The sequence below is a fragment of the Megascapheus bottae genome, chromosome 3 (genome assembly GCF_031878675.1).
Source record: "Megascapheus bottae isolate mThoBot1 chromosome 3, mThoBot2.hap1, whole genome shotgun sequence".
NCBI classification, from domain to species: Eukaryota; Metazoa; Chordata; class Mammalia; order Rodentia; family Geomyidae; genus Megascapheus; species Megascapheus bottae.
The window spans coordinates 57753412-57776922 of record NC_143511.1 but is presented as its reverse complement, the minus strand read 5'-3'; the positions used below and the strand labels follow the sequence as shown (position 1 = coordinate 57776922).

General features: G+C 41.4%; 1 protein-coding gene across 2 annotated transcripts in view; it reads right to left on the bottom strand.

Moving 5' to 3' along the window:
• The window catches only part of Aco1 (aconitase 1), a 43295-nt gene that overhangs the window by 4986 nt on the left and 14798 nt on the right, over positions 1-23511 (bottom strand). For both annotated transcript variants that reach the window (XM_090330084.1, XM_090330085.1), the window contains exons 4-17: positions 23082-23219; positions 18242-18311; positions 17935-18118; positions 16356-16495; positions 13829-14000; positions 12578-12678; positions 11575-11691; positions 9697-9856; positions 7816-7951; positions 6857-6941; positions 5810-5966; positions 4298-4422; positions 2875-2979; positions 2188-2330 (exon numbers count right to left, since the gene is read on the bottom strand). In XM_090330084.1, the coding sequence (XP_090186210.1) occupies positions 2188-2330; positions 2875-2979; positions 4298-4422; positions 5810-5966; positions 6857-6941; positions 7816-7951; positions 9697-9856; positions 11575-11691; positions 12578-12678; positions 13829-14000; positions 16356-16495; positions 17935-18118; positions 18242-18311; positions 23082-23219 (1833 nt within the window). The remainder of the gene's footprint in view (positions 1-2187; positions 2331-2874; positions 2980-4297; positions 4423-5809; positions 5967-6856; positions 6942-7815; positions 7952-9696; positions 9857-11574; positions 11692-12577; positions 12679-13828; positions 14001-16355; positions 16496-17934; positions 18119-18241; positions 18312-23081; positions 23220-23511) is intronic.

The window sequence follows — 23511 nt, the reverse complement described above, 5'->3', positions numbered from 1 at the left end:
TAAATCTCAGCACCACAAAAAACCAAACCAATAAAACCAAACACCAGGCACCAGAGGCTCATGCCTATAATTGCAGCTATCCAAGAGACTGAGACTTAAAACAAAAAATGAAGTTGAAAGAATGCCAGCCTAAACAGAAAAGTCTGTGAGACTCCATTTCCAATTAACCAGTAAAATGCTAGAACTCACAGATCAAGCGGTAGAGTGCGAGCCATGAGTAAGCAAGCTGGGCAAGAGCACAGACTCTGAGTTCAAGATCTGGTATGGGCACAAAAAAAAAAAAAAAGAAAGAAAAAGAAAAGGAGAAGAAGAAAAAGCACTGCCCGCTACCCAAAGGTGGGCTTGAAGTGCTTGCTTATCTTCTTCTTGTGGTATGCCCATGTCAAATAAATCTCTCTTCTCTGCCCTTCACTATTATTCATCCTGATGTGGATAAGTGGGACAGAATTAACATGCTGGAACCCCTGTGGCTGGGCCTCTGATTTAGAACTCTCGATATATATATATATACACATATATATATGTATATATATGTGCTAATCCGAAGTAGGTTAGACTTGGTCCCTGAGGTATTAAGAAATGCATGCAAAGGTAAGCAATATGATGGCAACATAATTTAGAACTTTACAAAATAAAAGCACAGTGGGACCAATGCAGCAGGATAAATTTTTCTGACCCGCCCCCCAAAACAGAAAAGTCTCATCTTTGGGAACCAGTATAAATGGGAGTTTGCACCATCAAGAACATTATCTTATAATGAACGCAATGACTGGCCCATTTCTGAAAACACTGGGGAGTGGCATGAGTATTAATACAATTTAATGCTTGGTCTAACTTGGACTCGGGAGCAGGTAAGCCTGCCTCGGAACCCCTGAGGTCCTATCTAAAATGTTGTGGGTTGGTGCATTTTGAGAAAATATATTTCCTTTCATTCAATTCCTAAAAGACTTCCTATGTCAAGATGGTGAAGAATCACCACCTCTGAGCTCCATTCCTGCAGGCGCTGACTACAAGCTGGGATAGGAGCCATGGCATTCTCACGGGAAATCAGACTTGAGAACCTCTAACCACAATTCCCATCAGTACAATAGAAAATATGTATCTAATACCACTGACCTAATGCCACTGGCATGTCTTGGGAACTGATGAATGGATAAGTGAACTGCAAGTCTGAAGCAGTTCTCTGTAAACATTATGCTTCTCCACTAGCTCAACGATGTTCACTGCAGCACTATTTACCACAGCAAAGATATGGAACCAACCCAGATGCCCCTCAGTTGATGAGTGGATCAAGATGTGGTATTTATCCACAATGGAATTCTATGCTGCTGTCAGAAAGAACATCACCCCATTTATAAGGAAATGGAAAGACTTAGAAAAAATCATATTAAGTGAAGTAAGCCAGACTCAAAGGAATATAGGCTCAATGTCCCTCATTTGTCATAATCAGTAGAAACCTTGGGCTCTCCTAACAGAGATTTACAATAGAACAAAACCCAGGTACATAAGGCCATACAGCATGATGATAAATGAAAGGATCTCCAGGATATAGAAACAAAAGCCATATAATGAGTGATTGTTGTCATTAATGTACTATGTTATCTCTCATCTCTTTTGCTGTCCCTTGGTTATCTCATATTGTTACAGTATTTCACCTTGTTATCTGATATATTGGATATATGCATATTTGGTTATTTGAAATTGGATAGGGAAGGGGAGAAAACAAGATGAGGGGCGGGGGTGAGGGGAGGGAAATGGGGACCGAGACATGAGAATGTATGTGAAGTAATGCACCCTCAATCTGATGAATATAATGTAACCCTTCTATTAATTACAATAAAAATATATGAAAAGACCCAACATATTATGCTTCTCAACTAGGACCTGGCCTCTGGGGTTCTGTCACTGCTGGGCATGGCAGGCATGACACCTTAAGGGGGAGGCAGGCTGAAAGGTACAACTTGCTCAAAAACAAGGTGACTCTGCTGCCGCCTGCTGGGAGTCATAGGCTGACAGATTCTGCTGTGGAGCCAGTAACTAACAAAAATTGACTAGTTTTCATGTCACGGGGTTCAGTGAAGAACAAGTCGGATTCCAAAAAGACCATGTGGTAAAAGAGACACACTGGACTCATTAGGCCCGGGTTTCTTACTTTGCCTTTAGTTTTCTCTCCTCCTGCAGACTTACCCTCTGTTAGTTAAGTATCGAGCAGCAGGGCTGTTTCTTGCGATATTTCCAGCTGGAGAGATATGGTCAGTTGTTACTGAATCTCCCAAATTCAACAGCACATAAGCACCCATGATAGATTTGGGAGGCTGGAGATCTAAAGTCTAGTAAAGAAAATGACAAGTTAGCACTTGCCCAGGTTTTCTTAAAACATATTACCAAGTGATCCAAACTGTGTGCCACCAGCTCTTCACCCATGCACATGTAATTTTCCTTTTCTGGGTTTGAGTGAGTACTTAGCGAAGTAAGGTGAATTCACTCAGAGGAAAAAGCAGAGAATCAGCACTATGCTCTCTAAAGCAATGAAACCAACCAGTCTTCCTTCCTCTCCACACAACTCCTTAGGTATGGGGGACAACTGGAATTCTGGCTTCTCTGCCATGTCCTTCTCAGTGACCTACTGGGAGAACAGAATGTTGTCTAGGAGTGTCTCAGTGGCCTCCTCACAGCCACAGAGTCCCTACATGGAGAAACGGTCCCCACAAACAGACCTCCCAGTGTCCTACGAAAGCGACAACACTGTCTTCTCAACTAGGCAAAGGTGTTAACAAAATGGCACTTCAAGCAAGTGAATGGGGTAGTAACATATATTTTACATGGAAAAAGAGCTTTTCAAAGACTTCATTATTACAATAAAAAAAGGCATACCAGATTTTCAAAGAATGGTGGTGATTTAATGTACGTAGATTTGGGGTTCCAGAAATACAGTTTTTCTGATGGAGCTTCTAGGGAATTCCAGCTTTCGTTGACAGTCTTAAAAAAGGAAAGAATGAAAGAAAAAAGAAAAATACAGATGGATTAGATCGTCTTCCACCCCAGGGAAATTGAAATATGCAAAATATTCTGGATCAGATGCACAACAAAAACCATTTCTTTAAATAGTCAATACAAAAGAGTTCCTTTATATGATACTTTATTAACTTAAAATAAATGAGCTGTACTTACCTTTTCTATAATAAATATGTAGTGTATGGCTAGTAAGTTTTCTTCTTTGATTTCCAAAATGATTGTTGTGTAATAATGCAATATATATTCAAATAAAAATAAAGTCAAGCATTTATTAGTTGCAATAAATAAATAAATAAATAAATAATAAATAAGCTGGGCCGGGAATTTGGCCTAGTGGGACAGGTTCCTTTACTGCAAGTCCTTGAGCACCTTCACACAGAAAGCAGGAAAAGGAGTAACATCAAAGAACCTCAGGAAACTACACTGAGCCCCACTAACTTTTTCCTGTTTGTAAAAGGCACAGAAAGTTCTTATTTCTAGAGTTTGGTACATCATATATTTACTATGTATATGTGGATGTATGTATATGTACGTGTGTATGTGTGTGTGTGTGTGTGTGTGTGTGTGTGTGTGTGTGTGTGTATTTTGGCAGTCATGGGGCTTGAACTCAGGGTCTGGGCACTGTCCATGAGCTCTTTTGCTCAAGGCTAGCTCTCTACTACTTTGAGCCACAGTTCCACTACTGATTTTCTGGTGTTAATTGGAGGTAAGAATCTATGAATGGTGGTTCATGCCTGTAATCCTAGCTACTCAGGAGGCTGACCACGGTTCAAAGCCAGCCCAGGTACTAAAGACCATGAGACTCTTATCTCCAATTAACCACTCACTAGAAAACAGAGTTCAAGGTTCAAGCTCCATGACTGACAAAAAAAAAAGAGAAGAATCTCATGAACTTTCCCACCCAGGCTGGCTTTGACTCTTGATCCTCAGATCTCAGCCTCCCGAGTAGCTAGGATTACAGGTATGAGCCACCAGCGCCTGCTTTACTACATTCTTAAAGCAACCGAAAAATGCACTGAATGGTATGTTCAACCAATCCAACAGAATCTCCTTCAGTGATACAACACAGTGACCCACACGTCACCCCACGTGACAGTCAGGTATGTGAGAACGAGGTGAGCTACCTACCACAAATGTGTCCAAATTAGGAACATCATGTAACTGAAAACCTCTTCCCTAATTATCCAGAGACATAAATATTATTTCCTATAGCTTATACTCCCCGAAGGTGTGCAGCTATAACGCACAGCAGTCTTTCTCTTAGATTCTGAGAGGGCCTCACCTCTATTTTCTGATAGACCTCCTTAAACATCCCGGGGATTACAAACTGTTGTTCTACCGCCTGGATCTCATCGCGTGTTGGCCAGATATCCTTCAGAAACACTTGCTGTCCCTTAGCATTTACTCCTGGGGGAAATAAGAATGTCATCAATGAGCAGCATTCCAGCCATCACTCCACTTCATTACTGCACAGAGGAGGTGCTTTCTCCGGTGCCTCTGTGCTAGAAGAGTCAGTACCAAATTACTGAACGTCATCCCTTCCTTTAGTGACAATACAGGTTAGGCCTTCAGACCTGCTGGCCAATACACAGCGTTGGGTTATAAGTGCTTCTGTCTAAAGACATCTTATTCAATACGTGGTGGGTCTTTCATGTTTGCAAGTTTTACATCTGCTCAACTGAACTATATCTTGAAACTACTTAGGGGAAACATAACATCTGTACTAAAATTATAAGGACATAGTACTTTTCATTATTTTCCAAGTAATACAGTATTTAAATAGGTATTCATATGCATTTGCATTGTACTGGTATTCAATCCAGAGATGACTTGAGTAGGTTATATGCCAATATGAGGCCGTCTGATAAAAGGTACTTGAACATCTGCAGACTTGGGTATACAAGGTCCTGAAATTAATCCCCTAGGGACCCGGATGTTGACTGTACACTGAGGACTCGTGAATAATGGACTGAGAGCCAACAGCACTGCTGTTAACTCATGCCTGCATGAAGTCTGTCCAAGACCAAGGCAGATCACAGTCCACTTGTGTTAGGATACCAGACAGCATTTCAGTGCAATGTTCCCGGGCCCAGGGCCATCTTAAACAACGAAGTCACTACAAAAGGTGTGTGTGTCGGGAGTGGGGGGGGGAGCAAAAATAAAAGAGTATAAATGGTATAAATGCAGTAACAAGGACACTTGTTGATAGTGACAGCTGAAACAGAAAGGCAGAGTGTAGCCTTCCTGGCCCTATTCCCTGTACATGGCAGGAAAGCAGCCGATATGGCTCTGGGGCATGTCATCAGGGACAGTGTCTCCACTTGAATACAAGCCCTGAGGAATCCACAGATAATAAAGATTAACCAACATACTACCTGTCATGCTATAGATTTCTAAGGGAGACTGCTTAAAATGAATTCAGGACCACAAAGCAAGTAAGGAGAAAGAAGACAAAGTATCACTTGTGAATACTGAGATGCTGAAGTATCTGGAGTGTGTTGCACAAAGTATATATGAAAACAATGTCTAAGTCCCCATGGGTGGGGGAAGGACTGAACTTCAGAACAAACCACAATAGCCAACCATACTACTTTTCCCATTTGCCTCCTCTCACCCTCAGCATCATGATATGTACTTCGGTCACTGGGAATTCTGAAGAGCTTCTCCTCTTTTTATCTTTGGAGGTTCTACACATCATTTTCCACTAACAAAAACAGCAATTTACTTCAATTCTTTTTCTCTTTCAGTTCAGTAGGAAAAAAGAATCCCAATGACAAAACAAAAAAAACCTTACCTAATGGCTCTTGCTCAAAGTCAATCCTGATGGTTCCAGCTATTGCATATGCTATTACTAAGGGAGGAGATGCTAAATAATTGGCCCGGGTGTTAGGGTGGACGCGACCTTCAAAATTCCTGTTTCCAGATAGTACTCCCACAGCTACGAGGTCTCCCTGAGTAAGGAAAGAGGAAAACCAGGTCACAAAGAGATAGACTTCTTATCACACACCATTTGCAACAGCTTTCGTATGACTGGAATGTATTGCTTTGCTAGCTGCCTGTTCACCAGGTCCTCTTCTGACACAGGGAGAAGGTAGACAGTAGCTTCCTAGTGGCAAAAGCATCAGAGGGGTATTAAGTGATTTCTGTTCATGAGGAGAGATTAGGGAGGTTAGAATGTAGTATCCTAGCTATGGCTGCCTGGCTTAAGAACTGGTGGGAGGGATTGGGAGTTTGGTGTATGGTAGAGTGCTTGCCTAGCATGCATGAGGACCCAGGTTCAATTCCTCAGTACCATATACATAGAAAAGCTGGAAGTGGTGCTGTGGCTCAAGTGGCAGAGCACTAGACTTGAGGAAAAAGCCTAAGGACAGTGCTCAGGCCCCGAGTTTAAGCTCCAGGACTGAAAAAAAAACAAAAAACAAAACCCAAAAAACCAAACAAGAACTGGTGGGAAAGTGCAGATATAGGGGAAGGAAGCCAGGTGATGCATACATATTGAACAGTAGCTTCAAGGCTGTAGAACTTCATAACACAAATAAAGGCAACACATGGGGACTTGCTTGACTCTGAACCAATCGTCCCTTGACCAGGAGCAAACAATTCTGGAGTTTACTGGCATCAAAACCAGCAAGAATTAAGCAATTAAGCTTGCTTGGGTACAGACGTGTTCATTATCAGAATTCCTGTAAACTGACACTACAGCCACCTCCAATGTACAGGTGTGCAAAATGAGGTTCAAATGCAGTGGACTGTTCTGAAACACCAGCATTTGTTTGTCCTCTATGATTTGAAAAGTACCAACAACATCTCTGAAGACTGGTGGTGGCTCTTCTTTACTTACCTGAGTGATGGCTTCTACCACGGGTTCGGGTAAGGGCCCGCTGTTGCCTATGCACGTCATGCAGCCATAGCCCACCACATCAAACCTAGGCACAAGAAAGAGAATCATGTTCAGTGAGCCGCTCTGCCCCTAACCCAGCCTGGAGGCTGTGGGCCACAAGGAGCACAGTGAGGAAGGCCAGGAGAGTGGTATTTCCACTGTAAAGCATTTCCATACACTATCAAAGAGGAGCCCCACTCACATCTTTGAAACTTATAACAAAGAGTCCAATGATGTCGAGGTTTTTGTTTTGTTTTGCCAGTCCTGAGGCTTGAACTCCAAGCCTAGGTGATATCCCTGAGCTTCCTTTTGCTCAAGGCTCTACCATTTGAGTCATAGTACCGTTTCTGAGGGGCTAAATGGAGATAAGAGTCTCACGGAGTTTGTTGCCTGGGTTGGCTTTAAACCACGATCCTCAGATCTCAGCCTCCTGAGTAGCTACGATTATAGGTATGAGCCACCAGTGCCTGGAAAATAAGTGTATAAACTAGAAATAACAGGTAACTGGAGAAGTTATTTGGCAACTAATAACTAACTTGACTGAAGGAATCAGAATGTTGTTAGCCATGGTAACTAATTATTTTCATCTCAAAAGATATACATCTCTGTGGCAGAGCCACGAGGCAGCTCCTGGCACACTCCAGTACACGTGAGCAAAGGGCGTATGCTACAGTGGGGCACAGGGCCCTGAATGCAGAGCACAAGTTTGGCCCTTAGATGGCGCCCTTGTGCCATGAACAACCAGCACACCTGTAGAGCAGGGAGGGCCCTGAGTACCTGAGTGTCAGGTTGAAGTCCATCTACCCTCTGCTGTGTAACCAGACAGTATCAGATACACCCACAGCTGCTCCACGGACATAGCAAGAGACACAAGGAATAAAAAAAACAACAAAAACAAGAAGGTCAAAGAAAACTCTCACCCAAGCTGGGACAGATAAGGCATAACACCACTTTCTCTCAGGTAGTAGGTAACCACACCACTTCCAGGGGACAGGCTGGTTTTGATGTACGGCTTCACATTCAGGCCAGCATCCACAGCTTTCTTTGCTAGCAGCCCTGTGAAACGGCGCATGAACATCTGTTTCAGGCCAAGAGGACCTCAGCAAAGAGCCACATTTCTTTTTTTTCTTTTGGCCAGTCCTGAGGCTTTGAACTCAGGGCCTGGGCACTGTCCTTGAGCTTTTTCAAGGCTAGCACTCTACTACTTGAGCTGTAGTACTACTTTCAGCTTTTTCTGTATATGAAATGCTGAGGATTCGATCCCAGGGCTTCGTACATGCTGGGCAAGCACTCTTCCACTAGGCCAAACTCCCAGTCCAGAGCTAGATGTTTCTGCCTAACAGAATACAAAAAAGTTCATGTCCCAGGGACATGTATATGCATTCAGTAAAACTGCAAGTCAGTTACAGAAATGAAGAAAGGGCTTGCTTACTTTCATGTTTTTCTTTAACAGATAAACCCCAAACATTTAGTAATAAGTTACAAAATGAGTTTCTCAGTTTTGGTGGAAAAGTTACTTTTTTAATCATGTTCTGTGTGGACAGAGATTAGAACTGGAGAATATATCATGTATTGGCTGACAAGGAATACAACTGGCTACCAGTAAAAAAACTGAGATACAGGCTTTATTTATTTATTTATTTATTTAGCCAGTCCTGGGCTTGAGCTCAAGGCCTGAGCACTGTCTTTGGACTTTCTCAAAGCTAGAGCTCTACCACTTGAGCCTCAGCACCACTTCCAGCTTTTTTCTATGTATGTGGTACTGAGGAATCAAATCCGGGTCTTCGTGCATGCTAGGCAAGCACTCTACAACTAGGCCAAACACCCAGCCCGAGATACAGGTATTTCTTAAGTGTAATATCATCAGCTCCTGGGATTTTGAACTTTGGACAAGTTCAGTTGCCATTACTAGAGATCTGCATACTGATAGCTAGGGGACAAGGGCTATGTAAGCTTGTGATGTGTTTTAAAGCAAGAAGGAAAGTTTAAGTGGCAACAAATGAACCCTTCAAAAAGCAAGTTCTTCTGTCCACCCTGGTCTGTGGACACAGTAATTCCGTATGTGGCATCTGAAGAGATGGTGTGTTAGTGACCTCCTGCAAGTACACATTAACTGCTTCACCGAGTTGTGTAAGGGGTCAAGTGCACTGAGCCTTATCACCCCATGCCCTGTGCCCCGACTCACACACAACTGCCAATCCACCAAGATGGCATGGAGTTCCACCGCTCAGGAGATTTTTCAGAGAATAAAGTCTATGCCAGGATAGAAAGCATTTTTTGGGGGGGGGGTGTGGCAGTCATGGGGCTTGAACTCGGGGCTTGGGTGCTGCCCCTGACCTCCTCAGTTCAAGGCTAGCACTCTTATCTCTTATCGCATGAGCCATATCACCACTTCCAGTGGTTAATTGGAGACAAGAGTCTCAGGGACTTTTATGCCCGGGCTGGCTTTGAAAACTGCGATCCTAAGATCTTAGCCTCCCAAGTAGCTAGAATTACAGGTGTGAGCCACCAGCACCCAACCAGAAAGCATTAAAAAATAAAAAATCCCAATGTTTGGTACAGATTCTAGTGGAAATTCAGTTTTCTGTGGTAATTCTAAAGAAGTCTATTATGTCTTTATATTAGAAGTGTCTATATTGTAAGTCTATATTATGAATCGTACCTTAATACTTTGCTTTGGATACTATTTCTTGTGTAGATATTTTTGGGCCAGACATCTCTGTACCAGAAAGGGACATATACTGCACAGGGACCGGATGGGCTGTGTCTCACACCTGTGGGGATGACTCACGCGAACTTACCTGCTCCTAGCATCACAGATGGGTTACTAGTGTTTGTGCAGCTGGTGATGGCAGCGATGACCACAGAGCCATGAGTGAGGGTGAATTCGCTGTTATTGTAGATGAATGTCTGACGGGCTTGGTGATGGGCAGGAGCAACTTGGAATCCTTTAAATCCTTGCTACAGGTACAAAAAGGACACATTATAAAATTATATACAGGAAGAAAAAACAAAGTATCAATATAGGAAGGAAGAATATATATGGTCAAAAGTTTTTACTTAGGTAGGAGGAAGAATATTTTGGTAACTGTAACTTTTTTTCCAGTTACAGGGCTTGAACTCAGGGCCTGGGCATTGTCCCTTAGCTCTTCAGCTCAAGGCTAGCACTCTACCATTTTAAGCCTAGCACCACTTCTAGTTTCCTGGTGGTTAATTGGAGATAAGAGTCTCAAGGACTTTTGTGTATGGGCTGGCTTTACATCACAATCCTTGGATCTCAGCCACTTGAGCAGCTAGGATTACAGGTGTGAGCCACCAGTGCTTGGCTTTGTAACTGTAATATTAAGGGACAATTACTGCCCAAACACAAATATCACTTCTCATTAACTTCAAAATGTTACAGAAAAATTAAGCTTCTCTTCATTCTTTGTGTGTGTGTGTGTGTAACAGTACTGGGGCTTGAACTCAGGGCCTAGGACTATCCCTTAGCTTGTCTGCTCAAGACTAGTGCTCTAGTGAGTCACAGCTCCACTACTAGCTTTTAGTTGGTTAACTGGAGATAAAATTCTCATGTAATTTTCTTTCCTAGGCTGGCTCCAAACCACGATTCTCAGATCTCAGACTCTTACTAGCTACGATTACAGGTGTGAGCCCAGTACCTGGCTTCTTCATTCTTTTTAAGTCTTTACAGAAGGCAGTCAGAATTCTTAAATCTCACTGTGCACTGGAATTAATAAGTTACTTTTTTTCTCAAAAATAAGAATGTTGATATTTAGGACTGAGTTCAAAATTAGTCTGTGAAGACTCTGTTTACATTCCTGTATGGATTAATGGAAGCAGATGAATAGCTACTGATGGAAATTTGGAGAAAGATGGCATTTTGATTTGAGTCAATTATTATGATCATTAATGTAAATACAGCTGAATAGTTGGTATAATGCCAGTGTCCAAGGGTGAATTCCTTTCATTAAACTTTTCTTGAAACAGACTGTCACTATGTGACTTCTGAAGATGAGCTTACAATCCCTCTGCTTCAGCTTCCTGAATGCTGGTCACCACACATCTGATTGTTTCTTGTTTTATTTGGAAAACGTTCAACTGAAAGTCTAGGCACAGACATTACGCTCGGTATTTTATGGGATACCAAAGTAATTCTAACACAGGTCCCATGTTCTAAGCAGGATCATGTTCTAAGCATGTTCAGTAAGGGAATTCATACATGTAAATAAAGTACCAACAACATAACTTTAAAAAATGATATCCCATCAAAGGTTGTCAGCCCAAGTGCCATGAAATTCTGAGGGGCAAAGAAGACTTTCTGTTAGGAGAAGTCAGGCTGTGTTGCAGAGCTAGTATCTGAGCCAAGTCTGAAGGCACTCACAGAACAGGACACCAGGTGATGGAGAAGAGACACCCAGACAGGCAAGGGGTGAGATGAACCACAGTACGATGGCCTGAGTGGGATAAGCAAAGTGGACACTCGCATGAAAAGCAGACATACATAAAAAGGTAGCACGTGAGTTGCCAGGCTGGTGAGTAGTGAAGGAATCACTAGGGATTTCAGATTTTAGAATGAACAAGACACACCCTCAGTAGCAGGCTTTAGGAAGATTCCTCATGGAGTGGGGTATGAAAAGCAGTATGAAAACAGGACGCTTGGCCGAGTCCAGAGGCCCTACCTTAGCTCCAAGGCAGCTCTCAAAGTCCTTTTTCATATCAGACACAGCGACTTTGTCCTGAGGCCTTTTGGGCCCACTGCAGCAAGGTACCACTGTTTTCAAATCTAAGTCCACGACCTGTTAACCCGGGGCAAAAGGAGTTGCAGAATTCATGTTACAGGTACTAAGAAGCAGCACAAGCAGGGCTAGAGAAATCAAACATTGCAATGAAATATAACGTAAGCCAATAAACAAAATGATCACATTCTATGACAAAGAAGCCCAGGCTCATTTTAACACCTGAGTCATTCACTTCCTAAGATCCCGCTGGACACTCAGGCAGGTCAGGCAGGACCTCCTGCTGCCTCTCAGAGATCAGAGCAGACGCTGCAGGAGACACAAGGGGTCTTCACGCACCCCAGTCTGTGAAACAGTTCATCATATACAGTTTTTATTGTTCACATTAGGTTGAGGAGGGTTTTGTATTTTTTTTTTCTGTTTGTATACAAACCAACACAATTCCAAGGTTATCTGGGAAGATACGCTAGCAAGTCACTAATTCCAGAAAATGGTCTTTAATTTCATTATGTTCTTCCTTCTCCCAATAAAATATAAAAATAAGGATTCCAAGTCTGGCTTACTCTCCAATCTTGGCTATTAAAAAAAATACGTAGGTTCAAATTGCAACCCAGGACATAAAGGTAAGTCACTGGATAAATAGGATCAACGGATGCGTTTGTACCTTGGTTTCTTTCAGGACTACGTCCATGATAAACTCAAGCCTGTAAATAGCTCTTGCTCCTCTTCCCTGCAGAAGGTGTCAATTAGTAGTTCAAACATTTCTCATGCTTTCCTTATCCTTTTCATATTTCAGCCTTTACCACCTGCTCCCCTGCCAGGACTTGACAGTGACTGGATTCTCACAAGTGTACTGCACCTTCCATCCCAGAGAAAACAGACACCAGTAAGTGCAACTTTGGGGAAAGAAGAAACGTGTTTGGTGAAAGATGCTCCTATCTCATACCTGAGCAAAGTCTGGGTCTTGTGAGGAGTCACTGAAATCTCGAAACATTCCTACAGCCTGAAGATACTTTTTAATGTGCTTTACTTTGTTTTCATCCCGACCTAAATGGCATAAGGGGGTGAAAAGTGACATGTTAGTATTTCCTGGTGACAGATCTTAAAAACTCTCACTTCCTCCATCGGCAGCTATGAAAGGAATATGCATTTCACACATACACTTAGCAACAGCTGACTGTCTGATCCTGCTGTCTTTATTTGGATAGAGCTGTGAAAGACCTGCTGTTCCTCACGAAGTAACTATCTTCTGGAAAGAATTCTGGATCTATCTGTATGTGCCCCTCTTCCTTTTGGTTTCCAACCCTTGATCAGGAGGAAGCTAAGCCTAAGCTAATTGTCAAAGTATACCTCCACATCTGCCTTCAGCTGGTTATGAAGACTGGCATGCCACATCCCTTCTGAATTAATGACCCACTGACTCCAGCCTAAATCCCTCACTAGTTATTGCTTCCTGTGTGCCTGGCACGATGTGCTAAGTGCTTTAAAGAATTGCTTCATACTCTATCATCTTTTATCATAACCATAAGGTTATTCTTGTTTAACAATTCAAGAAACTGTTCCATGGTGTACAGCCAGTAAATAGCTGAGCTAGAATCCAAACCTGTTTGTCTCCAAAGTTCAAAGTGCAGTATCACCAGAAATATGACTTTAAACTCTGCTATTTAATTCTTATCAAGATCCTGCTGTTGAAGATTAATAACGCTCACAAAGTATGCCCAGTGGTCCTGCTTCCTTGACAGTTAAATAGGCCAAATGCTGGGTCCAACTGCCCATCAAGAATGCATCGAGCTCTGGGGCCGGGAGTTTGGCCTAGTGGTTAAAGTGCTTGCCTAGCATGCATGAAGACCCGGGTTCGATTCCTCGGTACCACATACATATAAAAAAGCTGGAAGTGGTGCTGAGGCTCAAGTGGTAGAGCTCTAGCCTTGAGAAAACCCAAGGACAGTGCTCAGGCCCTGAGCTCAAGCCCAGGACTGGCAAAAAAAAAAAAAAAGAAAAAAAAAAAGAATGCATCGAGCTCTTTCTAGTGGTTGGACCATCCGTACACTTTCTTAAAGCCCAACAACACATTTTGATTCCAAAGGCAGGAGAAAACGTGTAACTCTACCCTAGGGCACAGGAAGAGGGGGCTTGGATTCTCCATGTCTAATGAGATTTTCAGCAGAAGCCCTCTGCCTTCCCCAGCCTCGCTTACCTGTCTGCACCAGATACTTGATACTAACTTCATCAATGGGGAAGAAGGCTGCGGTCGCTCCATACTCTGGACACATATTAGCGATTGTAGCTCGGTCAGCAATGGACAATTGAGCTACTCCAGAGCCGAAGAATTCAACAAATTTGCCCACAACACCAACCTGGCGGAGGTGCTAAGCAGAAGAAACAACAGAGAAGCCTGAAACTTGATGGCTCACATTGAAAACACACCATTACCCTCTTGTACTAGCCTTTTGAATAAGCACAAATAATAGGTTAGTCCAGTATGCTTCAGATTACTTTAAAAAATACTTTAAAAAAGTAATCTCAGTGACATGGCATCCTGATCCCAGGGATAGTAAATGACATTACTGGGAAAGCTGGGGAGTTCTGAGGAGTGCCACATGCCAAGTCCTTTTTTATTTTTATTTTTATTTTTTTTGCCAGTCCTGGGCTTGAGCTCCTAGGCCTGAGCACTGTCCTTGGGCTTTCTCAAGGCTAGCATTCTACCACTTGATCCTAAGCACCACTTCCTTTTTTTTCTATGTATGTGGGACCGAGGAATTGAACCTGAATCTTCATGCATGCTTGGCAAGCAATCTACCACTAGGCCAAACTCTCAGCCCTGCCAAGTTCTTAGTTTTGGGAAATGTGGTGTGAATAGGTAAGAGAGTAAAACTGGGGAGCAGGGATTCGGTACTGGCTTTCTCCCGACTCTCCTGTACAATTATATATACTTCTTAAGAAAAGGTAATCCTCTAAATAACACTGAATAAGTTTTTTCAAAATGAAAAAAACAAATGCTCTAATAAAATAGAAGTGCTAAAATTTAAGTTCTTTCAAACTAAATAAATCTAACTCAATTGTTATGTAATCACACTAGTTAAGTAAGTGACTTACTTTCAAAGGTAATAATAAGCAAGATTCAGGTTACAGTACATATCAGGGCAACTGTCTTTTCTACACAGACCAACAGCCAGGGGTGAGAGCCATGGCTAAGTGAGCTCTGCATAAAGCTGGTTTCACAGATTATGAAAACCTCTTTTTGTTATGTGTTTCCAAAGTTTGTGGCAAACTGTATTATTCCACATCTGAAACATGGACTACCCAGGCACCATGGTCAAAGGCGAAATCCCAGCCACCTGGGAGGCAGAGGTCACAGGATCATGATTTGAGGCTGGCCTAGACACTGAAGTTTGTAAGATTCTGTCTCAACCAATGACTGGTGCAGTGGTGTGAGTGTGTAATCCTAGCTGTGGGAAAAGCGCCCAGCTGGCTGGGTGCACTGGCTGCATGTGTCATTCCAGCGGTGTAGGGAAGCAAAATAGGGAGACTACAGGCCTGCATTTGATCCTTTAAAAAATGTAATGAAAAAGAGTGTACAGATATTTGTTATAAGTTATGATCTGGTCTTCAATAAATACAATTCTTTATTCCATAAAGATTAAATCAAACAGAAATTCTTTTGGATTTTTTTCCCTTTTTTTTTTGCCAGTCCTGGGACTGGAACTCAGGGCCTGAGCACTGTCCTGGGGCTTTCTCAAGGCTAGAGCTCTACCACTTGAGCTTCAGCACCACTTCTGGCTTTTTTTCTATGTATGTGGTACCAAGGAATCAAACCTGGGTCTTTGTGCATGCTAGGTAAGCACTCGACTTTTTTTTTTTTGGCAAAGCATCTAAATTATAAAAAAAAGAAAAAGCCATAAATCCTAATACTTTCCAACTTGGGAAAATGTCTGTTATAATAATATAACTTGCAATACAAAAGAGAAATTTAAAAGTCAAACAACATTCATGAAACTAATTTGCTATTTATTCAAATAAAGAGCCATGTGGAAAAAAATATATCAAAAGTATAATCAGCAGGGCACTGGTAGTTCACACTTGTAATCTCAGGTGGCTGAGATCTGAAGATGGCTGCTTGAGGCTAGTCTAGGCAGAAAAGTCCTAGTGAGACTCTTATCTCCAATTAACCACTCAAAAAACCGAAGTGACATTATGGCTTGGGGACAGTGCCCAGTCCCTGAGTTCAAGCCCCACAACTGACAGAAGAAGAAAAAGAAGAAGAAGGAGGAGGAGGAGGAGGAGGAAGAGGAAGAAAAGGAGGAAGAGGAAAAGGTAGAAGAAGGATGAAGAAGCAGTGGCAGCAGAAGAAGCAGCAAAAGTAGAAGCATAACCATTTGTATGGGAAGGCAGCTTCAGCCATAAACAATGTATATTACTTCTATGAAAAGATTTCAAAATAAGGTAAAATCTTATCATCTGCTAAATCTAAGCAGCAGGCATATAAATATCTTAATTTACATACAGTTTAACTGTGACACTTTAAAAAACTAAGCAAAAGCAAAATGAATACCAAAGGAAGATGAACCATTATTATCAAAAAGGGAAATGAACATAATTATCAAAACCAATCTCACCCCTTTAAATGATCAGTACATCATCCCCAGAATTTCCACAGCACATGGAAACCCAGACTCCACTGCCACTGGTTTTCCAATCCAGCAGGAGCGGTAGCAGGTCCTTACCTTGGTGATGGTGAGCACGATGTCAGTGGATGTCACCAGAGGGTGGGGCTTCCCTGTCAGCCTGTAGCCAATCACCTGGGGAAGCACCATGCTGATTGGCTGGCCCAGCATGACAGCTTCTGCTTCGATTCCTCCCACTCCTGCAAGGAAACAGCATGGTGAAAATAACTCACCCTCCTCACCATTACCCCAGCTAAGAATTCTGCAAACCCAGTTACAATGTTTAGTTTTCTATAAGAAAGTTTTTTTTCCCCTTCTGTCTCTTTTTTATTGTGATTAATAGAAGGGATACATTATATTCACCAGATAGAAGGTGCATAACTTCACAAACATTGATATCCTATCTCATGACATGGTCCCCATTTCCCTCCCACTCTCCTCCCACTTATCTTGATTTCCCCACTTCCCTATCCAATTTCAAATAACCAATTAAGTACATATAAAATATATCAGATAACAAGGTAAAATATTGTAACAATATAAGATAACCAAGGGACAGCAAGAGAGATGAGCAATAGCATAGTACATTAAGGACCACAGTCACTCATTATATGGCTTTTGTTTCCTTATCTGGAGGTCCTTACATTTAGTGTCGTACAATTTGGCCTAATGTCTCTAGATTTTGTTCTATTGTAAATCTCTGCTAGGAGAATCCAAGGTTTCTACTGATTATGACAAATGAGGGAGACTATTGGGCCTATGTTCCTTTGAGTCTGGCTTACCCAACCGTCCAGAAACAAGGGCATACTAAATCCACTAGCACAATGATGTTCATTGCAGCACTATTTATCATAGCAAAGATATGGAACCAACCCAGATGTTCCTCAGTTGATGAGTGAATCAACAATATGTGGGTGGTATTTATACACAATGGAATTCTATGCTGCTGTCAGAAAGAACGACATCGCCCCATTTGTAAAGAAAATGGAAAGACTTAGAAAAAATCATATTAATTGAAGTAAGCCAGACTCAAAGGAACATAGGCCCAATCGTCCTATAAAAATTTTAACAAGTGTTTTTCAAAGTATGTGACACCTATAACCCCCAGGGCTACAGTAAAGTCAAGGTTAAGAGTCTCCATGGCTCACTGTGTACCAGTTGCTAACACCTAGAATCCTAGCTATTGAGGAAGCTGAGATTTGATGACTGAAGTTCAAAGCCTGGCTGGGCAGAAAAATTTGTGAGACTCCATTTCTAGTTAACCTGCAAAAAAGCTAGACTGGGAGTGTAATTTCGGCAATGGACTGCCATCTATGAGGCAGAAAGCCGAGGACACAAGGCCCTGAGTAGAAACCATAGAACTGGCACAAAAAGAAAAACAAATATGTCTCTGTTGTTAATCATCTTATATTAGTTTCACTCATGTGAAGTGTCTCTAACACCTAATTCAAGTTGATTTTTCCAAATATAGATTGAGCACCTTTTCTGGGCACTGCTAAGTACAGGAATGAGTGAAAATCAGTGACAAAAACACTCCTTCAATACCGGTGGTCATGTAAGTCCACACCCGTGGGATACGATGTGACTTAGGATACTCTAGAACAGCTCACATGGAACAGACACCTGGGAGAAGACTCACCCCAACCCAGCACACCCAGGCCATCAATCATGGTAGTGTGTGAATCTGTGCCCACGAGGCTATCTGGGTAGTAATATCCATCTTGGTCAAATACCACCCTTGCCAAATACTCCAGATTCACTTGGTGGATGATTCCTGAGCCAGGGGGAATAATCCTCATGTTGTGAAAGGCCTGAGAACCCCACTAGGATTGAACGAGAAGAGAATTCCATGAATCCCTGCCATACTTCTACCAGTCCATCTCTACATCCCTCCCTCACCCCCCACGACCCAGAAACCCAACTGTGAAATCAAAGTTGGCCCATACCTTCAGAAACTCAAATCGCTCTCTATTTCTTTCAAATTCCAGGTCTTGATTCTTCTGTAGACTGTCTGCCCTATTAGAAAGAAAAACTAACCGTGTGAATTGCAAAGCTGAAGAAGTTAACAGTTACATTTAGTGGGTAATGAATGCACAAAATTGCAGCTGTATTCTCCCACTTGCTGGATGGTATTATAAATTTCACTATTACAATCTAGAAAAACAGGGTCAAATTTCAAAATTTATACAAACAAGTTATCTGGCTCACATGATTCTTTATAGTACCCTCAAGCATGGTGGAAAGGAATCATGAGCTGAATAATGTTAAAATTAATAGTAAAGTCTGGCTTCAATAAACAAATTTAAGACATTCACACAACAGCAGCAGCAGAGATGTTTAGGGAATGCTTGTTTTTGTTTCCCTTTCCTCCATCACCTTGCATTTCTCTGAGCTGCCATATGTGGGATGGCATGTTCCCTTGTTTATGTGGCTGTAAACTGGCAATGTCGAGAATCACAGTCACTTCCAGGATGATTTTTTGCCTTTTCTAGGTGACTACTTTCCAACTAAAATTAAAATTAAATTAAATTAAAATTACACATTCATGAATCTCTTCTTCTACACTGACTAGTTCCATGCACAAATACTGGCTTGTAGCAGGCTCATTAACAAAAACCAACAAAACAAAACAAAAAAACCACAGAAGGGATGTCCAACCATTCTGTCTATCTCTGGGTAAGGTTCTTGCTCATGTGTCCACTGCTCATCTCTTCTACTCTACTTTGCGTCCTTCTGGACTCAAGATGTTATTGTCCTCTGCCCTGGTCCCTCCCGCAGCAGGAGGCTGTCAGGACCTGCCCGGGCAGAAGCAGGGTTGGAAGGACAATGCTGGAGACACTGGTGTAACCAAAGCAACATATTCCTGGGAGGATCAGCAGCCAGTCATGTCCAAGCTGCCCAGGTTACTGTAATTCCCGGTAAAAACCTATTCCCTATGAAGATAGAACATCTGCTATGCTTATTTACCATAACATATGGAACCAACCCAGATGCTCCTCAGTAGAAGATTGGATCAACAAGATGTGGTATTTATACACAATGGAATTCTATGCTGCCATCAGAAAGAATGACATTGCCCCATTTGTAAGGAAATGGAAAGACTTGGAAAAATCATATTAAGTGAAGTAAGCCAGAACCAAAGGAACACAGGCTCAATGGTTTCTCTCACTTATAATAATTAGTACAAATCCTGGACTCTCCTAGCAGAGGATTACAATAGCTTAAAACCTAGGTACAGAAGGTCATATAGGAGGCCAGGAGTTTGTGCCTAGCATGCACAAAGACCCCAGTTCAATTCCTTGGTACCACATACATAGAAAAAAGCTGGAAGTGGTGCTGAGGCTCAAGTGGTAGAGCTCTAGCCTTGAGAAAATCCAAGGACAGTGCTCAGGCCCTGAGCTCAAGCCCAGGACTGGCAAAAAAAAAAAAAAAAAAAAAGAAGGTCATATAGGATGAGACTAAATGAAATGAACTCTAAGATATGGAAACAAGAGGTTTATCTTGTGTGATTGTTGTTCCTAATGTACTATGTTATTTCTTTTCTGTTTTTGCCCTTATGATTAATCTCATATTGTTTCTGTATCTGACTTTGTTACCTGGTATACTGTATATGTGTTTATTTATTTATTTAAAATAGGAAAGGGAAGGGGAGAAAACAAGATGATTGGGAGGGGGTTGGAGAAAGACAATGGGGACAAAAACATTAGAAGGGGCATCAATGTGTGAGAAGTAATGTACCCACTACCTGACGAATGCAACTGTAATCCCACTATACATTATCCCAACAAAAAAATTCTTTATCCCACTGACACAGCTCAGTGGTATATGGGGGTTGGGGGTAATTTGTCCTTTTCATGGGGAATTATGCAGTTTTCTAAATAAAAAAAAAATCTGCTACGCTATGCCTTGTTTGATTCACTTAATTCTAACTACTGGAATGGAATAAATAGACCTAGAATTCAGAGTTCTCATTACTCTAGACTTCCCTGAATTATCTCCATCTTGTGACCTTGCATGTGAATGATTTCACAGACAAACAGAAAATTTGCTTCTTAAATTATATAATTTGAATTCACATTTGTACATAGTTCATAGTTTCTGAGAATTTCAATGAATGGTGTGCAAGAAATTCCCCCCAAAACATAATTGGATCAATCTAGCCTCATCTAGATGAAATACTGTTAATATAAGTAATAAGACAAAATCAGGGGGCTGGGAGTTTGGCCTAGTAGTAGAGTGCTTGCCTCACATGCATGAAGACCCAGTATACCACATACATAGGAAAAGCCAGAAGTGGTGCTTAGGCTCAAGTGCTAGCATTGAGAAAGCCCAAGGTCAGTGCTCAGGCCCTAAGCTCAAGCCTGGAATTAGCGCAAAAAAAAAAAAAATTCCCAAATCATATTTAAAAAGAAGACAATTTAATTTAAGCACTGATGAAGTCTTGTCAGAAATTCTTGCTAGAATAAAAAGGAAGTACTTCCATCGTAATTGTATAAAATATTACAATGATGTATACAATAGCTATCTCCTAAATTCCCAAGCACAACATTAAACCAATATTATTCAAACTAGGCCGAGCACTTAGAAATTACCACCTTACCTATGATCTCTGGAAGAGCTGTTAGAACAATGAGGAACAAGACAGGAGGTCAAAACACCATCAGTGAAAACAATTCTAACTGTCTTCTCCAATTACTACAACTAGATCTCTATTTTTGTGAGTTATTTTTTCTCTCTGTGGTATTACAGTTTGAACCTCGGCCTTACACCTGTTAGTATGGCACTCTACTACTTCAGTCACACATCTTGTCATGCTTTTTGCTAGTTATTCTGGAGATGGAGTCTAGGGAATTTTTCTCAAACCATGATCCTTTAGCTATCAGCCCCTAGAGTAGCTGGAGGCAACAGCTGGCTTAAGATTTGGATATTAAGACCAGAAAGTTATCCTTTGGATTTTGCAATTTTCATAATGAAATGTTCATAGTGTAAATGGGAAAGATAAAAAATTGAAACTAGACTTGATGAAAGTTGAGATCTAAAGGAGGAAAAGTCAAGGTAAACTAAGTGATGATGCAGATGCACTAACAAGCATGAATACATTGGCTTCTAATCAAGAGATCTCTGAAATTCTACTCCTATCTCCATTTGTCTTTTGATCTTCCAGACAAAATACAGGTAAGCCATGAAGTGAGCATCTCTACAGTAAAGCTGCCTCTATCTTACCATTTCTGGAAAGGACCTTACGAACATCCTTAACTATCATATATCATATCATCTTATGCCTTTAATGCTTTTGAAGCAAAACTTTAAACCTACCCCCTGTGATTTAGAGGAATGAAAGCAGATTGCTAAGGATGGCTACAAAGTCTACAGGAAAAAGGAAGTTGATGAGAATTCAGTTTCTTTGTCCAAGATCTGTTAACTCAGAGAACAAAGTATATTTATCAGGATAAAAATTATAATACTGATTGGAAAATGATCATTTCCTAAATTTCCTTTGAGTTTTTCTGTAACCCAACCAAATCTCCAAGCTGATCTTATTTCTCTTTGAGAGGTTTATTTCCTAAGACTTAAAAATTATCAAGTAATAGTTTCTTACTGTAAAAATAAACAAAGACCAGTTATAATCCCAGTAACAATCACTTAGCACCTCATCTTTTAATATAAGTTTGGTCTAGCTGAGATTTGTACACATACAATTTAGTACCTGGCTCACTGAGATATCCTGAGCTTGTTCCGAGAATAAAATACTTTATAGATAAACATAATTGAACCTGATAATTTGTTTCTGGATGTACTACAATTTAACAAAGTGTTCATCTTTCTTCAGCATGTAGACTGTGCCTGGGCTATCATTTGCTAGTAATACTTTAATGGACATTATTGGCTATGAACATTATTGGCTTCTTCTGGATTTCAGATATGGATTATGTCAGCTTGGAAGTGGAAATTCTAGAACAAAGAATACAAATTCTCCAGACTACTATTGCAATAAGGTTTAATTTACAATGCTATTAGTTAAGTCTGGAGGATAGGAGCAGAGAAGAGAGGTTATCCCTATCCAAAACAACCGAAGACTAAACAGAAGTGGGGAAAAACATACAGAAACACAGGAGATCCACAAAATAGCTAGATACAAAGCAACTACTTGGGATTAAGAAGAGGAATAAAGTGCCAGGTGTACACATTTACAGGTCATGCCTGTAATCTCAGCTATTCAGGGGGCAAAGAGTAGGAGGATCACAGCCCAGGCAGGCTCCTGCAAAACGCAGAGACCCTACCCCTCAGATAGAAACAAAGCACACAGGCTTGAGGGGCGTGGCTTAGATGGCAGAGGATCTGCCCTGCAAGTAATCCTGAATTTAGTCTCCACTACCATCAAAGCCAAATGAACAAAACAAAACAAAATGAAAAGCAACAATAAAAGATAAAAGCTCTAGGAGGTGAAAACAGTCAAAACTTAACTCAGTTAAGTACATACTTATTGTAACAAGCTCTCATGGCAGAACTTGATGTATTGTGTTTCCCTTAAATCTTGAAGCCGAATACAAATGCAGGCTGCTCTTAACCCAAGTAAATACACATACAAAAACATCTTTAAAGAATACACTCTCTGTAAATGAAATTCACTGCCAAGTCCACATTCAGTCTGAATTTTCCTGGCAATACCTTTTAAAGATCTTCTTCTAAGTAGACAAACACATTTCAAAAAGAAGAGGCCAGCTTCTATTCTAAGATTTTTCACAAAGCAGAACACTCAAGAAATTCACCATCATCCTGCCTCACCTTCTGCTGAAGTCAACCTGGATGGAGTGATCGATCACAAGGTCCGCGGGACACACGGGGTTGATTTTCTCGGGATCTCCTCCTAGCTTCTTCACAGCATCGCGCATAGCAGCAAAGTCAACCACAGCTGGAACACCCCTGGGGGAAGAGAGGATTCAACAGCAGCTGAGCCCTAACCATGTATAACTGGATTGTGCAATTCTGCTATCACTAACGTGCTGACAAGGGACCATTCATTACATGAGCTAACAGTGGGTGACTTGGAAAGTGCAGGTTTCTAAGCATATTTCTTTGAGCAGAAATCTCATAGGTAGTATGTGCTATGGTTGAGGGACTCTTGGTACATGGCTGTAAAACTAGGTCCCAACTGTGGACTGGTTGAGAAATGGTGGGAAGGCTGGCATGTGCACTTGGAAACATTTTTTGTCAT